Genomic DNA, 6,331 nt, shown 5'->3' on the forward strand with positions numbered 1-6,331 from the left:
CTTGGAGTTATGATCTTTGGCAATTCAGGAACACCTTCACCTAGTACATCATCTCTCAGCAAACTATTCAGTGTCTCTCCATGATCTATGATCAGCAACAAATTCTTGTGTTGTGTCGTAGCAGCTACCATTGCAAGGCTGTCAGCATCACATTTCATTTCTTTCATTCCTTCACTAAGTGTCCTTCCAGGCTGGCACCACAACACATCATGCTGATGTCCACTAGCTTTGTCATAACCTAGCTGTTTCAGAAAATCTTCAATCCACAATATAGACCATGTGTCACTATCACAATTGTCAAACCAATCCACTGCATAATCCATGTAGGTACTATTACTGCCAGTTCCACAGAAAAATCCCTTGTGGTGAATCTCAACTGTGAATAGTCCATCAAAATCACCTGCAATGTATGCAGTGCAATAATATTCAGATAACAAGACACATACATATTCAGTGAATAGTGAACCAGCTATTAGAGCTAAAATTCAGTTAAAAAAACAATGCAAACACATAGTGTTTTAGTCAGCATTACCAAACAATCTAATATAGTCATGTTAAGGCCTAACTTGGCCTACATGTTCACCTATTTTGAAAGACAATAGCTACCAAATTAGTGCACACTGCCTAAAAACAGCAGATAAATACATACAGTCCCAACTTTCAATTAACAGTTGCAATGCAGATCTTCAGTTAAGAAATGTCGAAAAATTCAGTAACAACTGTTCACATCTTCAGTTAACTGTTCACATCTTCAGTTAAAAAAGCAGGGGCCTACTAAACCTGGGCTTAACCCTATCCTACAAACAAATGCGTAGGGGGATTTCAACATCATCTGCAGACTAAATTCCATCCGCAGGCAAAATCATCAAGAAACCATAGATTTTTTGTGGCCGATCGAACTGACAAAAACCCTATGAAAAACAGGGACGACAAGGGATTGTGCAGGGGGAAACAAGGTCTTGCTCACCGTACACAGGAGCTGCCTCGCCGGGAGCGCGGCGACGGGGCTCCATCGTTGTCGACGCCGCCGATCCACGCCTCTAGATCAACACCGCCTCTGCCTTCAAACGCTTGGGAGGAGAGACATAGGAGGAGAGCTCGAGGCAAGGGAGTCGAAGCGGCAGGGTCTGCGCACTCTTTTTCGCGATACGTGAGGTCATATAGGCAAAAACGAAAGGGCAACACTGTACAGCCAAGGTGGGGGCCTATTTGTGAAAAAAATATTAAATCTAAGGTTTTTTTTGAAAAATCTCCGGCCACAAGCCTGCGCCCGAGCCCTCTGGTCACTGACAACGGGACCCCCGCCCAGTTGGCTTGCTTAGTCAACACTTAATCCGTATCAAAACGAGAAAAGCACCGTATGTGCACGCCAGAGCCAAGTTTTTTCACCACATTGTTGTACGCCACAACTTGTGGCACCAAAGTGACCATCCACGCCAAGTTGTGACACCACCAGTGTAATTACCTCTTAAAAAAATTATAAGCATGTTCTGCGAGTGCTTGGAGAGATGTGCGCTCACGCATATTTTTTTTCTTTGTATGTATATAAAGGGTATATACTAGATCCGAATGCCATGTTGTTCGTTGTTGTAACAGAGGCTGAAATACTTTCCAGAGAGTATTACGGTGTTATACACTAGTGATTTCCCCTCAAACAAGATGTATATGGCTGGTCAACGGTCCATGTCAAAAATGCAGTCGCGTCATGCATAAGAAACAATAAGGTCACCATACTCCCTGTTTGCTCCGCAGATTTCGAGAGAATAGTGCTTGAATGCCGATCGGAGCAAATTAGCTCAGCCTCAGCTAACCGCAAAATTGCACTCAGTTTTGTCAGTCGTCAGTTGTCGCACGGTTTCTATACTGCCGGGTGCGGTGTCTTAATCGGCGGATCGATTCTTCCTGTCAGTCTTTCGACGATTTCTCTTATCGATCACATGGGCCAGTGGATCTGCGCACTAGGGCGGCCAACTTAAGCTTGGCATTATAACTCGTTGCACACTCCGCAGCACGAAGCGCCTCCATTCCATCGACCGAGGCATGACCATGATGAAGTCGCCCACGTCCACCTCCTACCTCATCCTGGCTCCCGTCGCGATCCTGCTCCTCCTCTTCCTGCTCTCCTCACTCAACCGCACCGGCGCCGGCGGCGGCTCCGACGGCCTCGGCGTCCTCTGCGCCCGCCGCGCCGGGACACGCCACCCCACCGCCGCCGTGTCGGCGCGGGCCGAGGCGGCGGAGCCCGAGCTGAGCCTGCTGGTCGGCATCCTGACGATGCCGAAGCGGCGGGAGCGGCGCGACATCGTGCGGCTGGCGTACGCGCTGCAGCCGCCGGCGGCGGGCGCGCGGGTGGACGTGCGCTTCGTCTTCTGCAACGTGACGGACCCGGTGGAGGCGGCGCTGGTGGCGCTGGAGATCATGCACCACGGCGACATCATCGTCCTCGACTGCGCCGAGAACATGAACGACGGCAAGACGTACGCCTACTTCTCGTCCGTGCCGCGGCTGTTCGCGGCCGCGCCCTACGACTACGTGATGAAGACCGACGACGACACGTACCTGCGGGTGGCGGCGCTGGTGGGGGAGCTCCGGCCCCGGCCGCGCGACGACGTGTACCTCGGCTACGGCTACAACATGAGCGGGGACCCGAAGCTGTTCATGCACGGCATGGGGTACGTGCTGTCCTGGGACCTGGCGAGCTGGGTTTCGACGGCGGAGGAGATCCTGGCGCGGAACGACACGCTGGGGCCCGAAGACCTGATGCTCGGCAAATGGCTCAACCTCGCCGGCAAGGGCCGGAACAGGTACGACCTCAAGCCGCGGATGTACGACCTCAGCTGGGACATGGACAACCTGCGGCCGGACAGCGTCGCCGTGCACATGCTCAAGGACAACAGCCGGTGGGCGACCACGCTCCGGTACTTCAACGTCACCGCCGGGATCAAGCCGTCCAAGCTGTACCACCTGCCGTGATCCATCGCTTCTTCTCTTCTTTTCGTTCTTGATTCGTGAGCCGTGTATTCGTCAACTCTGTATATCTAGTTTTTTAGTTGAGATTTCGATCGAACATGCATATTGGCTGTGCGGGAGTACTGCAAGGATGGGAATGCACGTGTTGGCCCGCTCGAAGCCGCCGGGCAAGTGCGGGAGCATCTAGGGCTCAGGGCTTGCTTTTCGATGTTGCTCTCTTGCTGACGGTCGCATGGACCTTGCCGTTCGTGCATTTATTGATCGCGTCACCACGGTCCCCTTGGAGTGCGATTCTGGGATAAACTTTGTTACTAACCTGGTGTATATTCTACTCGCTTTGTTAACCTGGTTATCTGATCGCGTCATGGTGGTCTCCTTTTCCTTTTTCATCAAAAAGCTAATAATGTGGGATCCAGAAGGATCCCATGATCCATACAATAGGCACAAAACAAAATAGATAATGGGGGCGACTATTGGTCAGTTGGCTGAGAATTAACAAATCCCCGGACAATTTTACAAATTTGTTCACAAATACCAAAAAAAGTTCTATCGTATTATAGAGAAAATACGCCGATCGTAATCATCTTGTACGATTTCGAAACACTTTGAACAATTGCAATCTGAAGGAAATTCACCTCCAGACCCGGAAGTTCACGGGGAACAACGAGCGTGCTGATCCTACGCTATGTAAACTTGATGGGTTTTTTCTGCAATGATGATTGGGATCTCAAGTTTGGCACCCATATCCTCCATGTCCTTTCTTCATCACTCCTTGACCATTGCCCGTCATTACTTGCTAACGAGGATGGTCCGAGAAGGCCCAAATCCTTTTGATTTGAGAACCATTGGACCAAGATGTCGGGATTCCAAAAAGTTGTTGTTGATGCTTCGAATGAAGACTCAACCCATGAAGAACCCTGCCAGAGGGTCTTTCATAAGCTAAAGACCACCGGCAACCGGCTGCACTCCTAGAGCAAAACTATTTTTGCCAATGCAAAGCTCTAGTGCAGAACCGGTCTTTAGTGCCGGTTCGTGACGGTCTTTAGTGCCGGTTGACGAACCGACACTAAAGAGTGGGGACTAAAGCCCCCCCCCTTTAGTACCGGTTCGTCACGAACCGGCGCTAAAGTGCCACCACGTGGCACGAGCCAGGCCCGTTTGCGTGGAGGGCATTAGTACCGGTTGGTAACACCAACCGATACTAAATGTTTGTTTTTTTAATTTTTCTTTAATTTTGTGTTTTCAATTTAATTTAGTGATTGTTTTACATTATAATGAGTTGTTAAATCATTAGGTGAAAGTACCCCTGATTAGTTTCGACCGAATGCATTATTGGATATCTCTACTAGCTAGCTAGCTAGCTAGAGTATATACCATATCCATATTATACTTGATCAACTATAATATATACGGATATGGCATATACTTGATCACTTAGGTAGGATCCATCCAGCTGAAACTAATATGCGGTTTCTTTCATTAAATGATATAATAATTAACTAGCTATCTGATCACAACCAGCACTACTAGCTTAAAGAAGAAACATTCACTTGTACCAAAAGCAAAAATATTATCGATCGAGTGCAACATGATTGTCATGATATTATAAGCGTTCATATATAACACCACAAAAGCAAATCACTTAAGTTTAGAACGAAGAACACGGACATTAAAGGACAAGTACTAATTAAGAGCAGCATGAAGAACTAGCTAAATCACTCCTGCTAGCTACTCTCTCTCTGGTAAAATAGCATAGAACATGTATAGCTCTCCTGATTGATCATACTGGAGCATGCCGATGAACCTGTCTCCTAATCGTGGGCTGCGCTTCTCATTGCTCCCAGTACTTCTCTGCGATCATTAACAATTTTCCTCCAATCTTTCACTATTAAGCATTCATCGCTTCTAGAAATCCTGAATGCATTCATGTGCAATGCAGGATATCTTGGTCATAAGCTAACAATTGACATCTGACCTTTAGTCTTGATCCCCTGAGGCACAACTGTCATCGGGAGTTCCTGTTGAAGAACATTGTATAGTACTTAATTAATATACTTAGCAATAAAAGTTTAGCAAGAAAATTATGTATGCAAAATATGCACTGAGGACAAATAGTAAATATCTTACCATCATTCCTAAATAGATGTGACCGTAGTTCAATACCATCACTATTGGCCGCACGTTTTGAGTACTAACATTTCTAAGTGCAGGAAGAAAATTTGTCTTGACAGTATGAAGATCTTCAAGCCATGAAACATAATGACTTATCTCCTCGCAGTTTAGTTCAGCTCCGGGACAGTAGTAGGTCCTGTCTACCAAGCGCCGGACATATTTGGTTGAATGGAGATAAGCTGTCAATAGAAATTAGTTGTCAGTTATTTTTGAATAAACAATATCAAAGACAAAAATATAGTTGAGAAGAACTCACATAATGGTAAAACTGGAGGCGTCTGCACATCGACCCATATGTCTCTATTACCTTCAATATCATCTTCCAGACGAATATCAAAGGTGATAACCATACCAGGCTCAAATGCATAAGCCTTGCATAGTGCTTGTCAAGTTTTGCATTCAAAATAGGTGTACGTGTGTGCATTGTATACTTTGACGTTGAAAGTATAACCATCATGCTCAGTTTTCAGGTAAGCTCTCTATACCTCCATAGTTTCCATATCTTTGAAACCTATCTTATCCAAGACAAAAATTCTTGCATGGCACGGGATGCGCTAGTAGAATAGTGAAAATTAAAAATTATAAGTCAGGCAAATGAAGCATATATATAAGTCATGCTTAATTACAAAAACAGACTTATCATTGTGACTTACTGTATCGAATTCGAAAGTCTCATCCAGCTTGATGCTGAATCGCCTACCATCAACAAGGAAATTTCTGTCGCACTGGCCGCACTGGTCTTCACAGTATTCGCACATAGTGAAATTTTTTCCGTCGTCAGACGACATTTCCTATGTTCATATTAGGCGAAACATTAATCACTTATTAATTCAATTAATTCAACTACTTCTATTAATTCAACTAAGCATTTACTAACAATAAACTAGTTATATTAATTCAACTAGTTTAAAACTTTTACTAAAAATAAACTAGTTCTATATATATATTAATTCAACTAGTTCAAATAAACATTTACTAAAAATAAACTAGTTATATTAATTCAACTAGTTCAAACTAAGCATATATTAAAAATAAACTAGTTCTATATATTAATTCAACTAGTTCAAACTAAGCATATACTAAAAATAAACTAGTTCTATATATATATTAATTCAACTAGTTCAACTAAACATTTACTAAAAATAAACTAGTTATATTAATTCAACTAGTTCAAACTAAGCATATACTA

The 6,331-nt window shown here is 44.7% G+C and overlaps 1 protein-coding gene across 1 annotated transcript; it reads left to right on the forward strand.

Annotated features, from left to right (window-relative positions):
- Window positions 1-1,891: 1,891 nt before the first annotated feature.
- Window positions 1,892-3,073, forward strand: LOC123112028 (beta-1,3-galactosyltransferase 6). Its single transcript, XM_044532925.1, has one exon. It carries the CDS (start codon window positions 2,041-2,043, stop codon window positions 2,971-2,973), a length of 933 nt encoding a protein of 310 aa, XP_044388860.1. The 5' UTR covers window positions 1,892-2,040; the 3' UTR covers window positions 2,974-3,073.
- The last annotated feature ends 3,258 nt before the right edge of the window (window positions 3,074-6,331 follow it).

The sequence above is a fragment of the Triticum aestivum genome, chromosome 5B (assembly GCF_018294505.1).
Source record: "Triticum aestivum cultivar Chinese Spring chromosome 5B, IWGSC CS RefSeq v2.1, whole genome shotgun sequence".
NCBI classification, from domain to species: Eukaryota; Viridiplantae; Streptophyta; class Magnoliopsida; order Poales; family Poaceae; genus Triticum; species Triticum aestivum.

What these genes read in the sequence shown, in the direction of transcription:
- LOC123112028 (XM_044532925.1), top strand. Translation starts at nt 2,041, where the DNA reads ATGACCATGATGAAGTCGCCCACGTCCACCTCCTACCTCATCCTGGCT.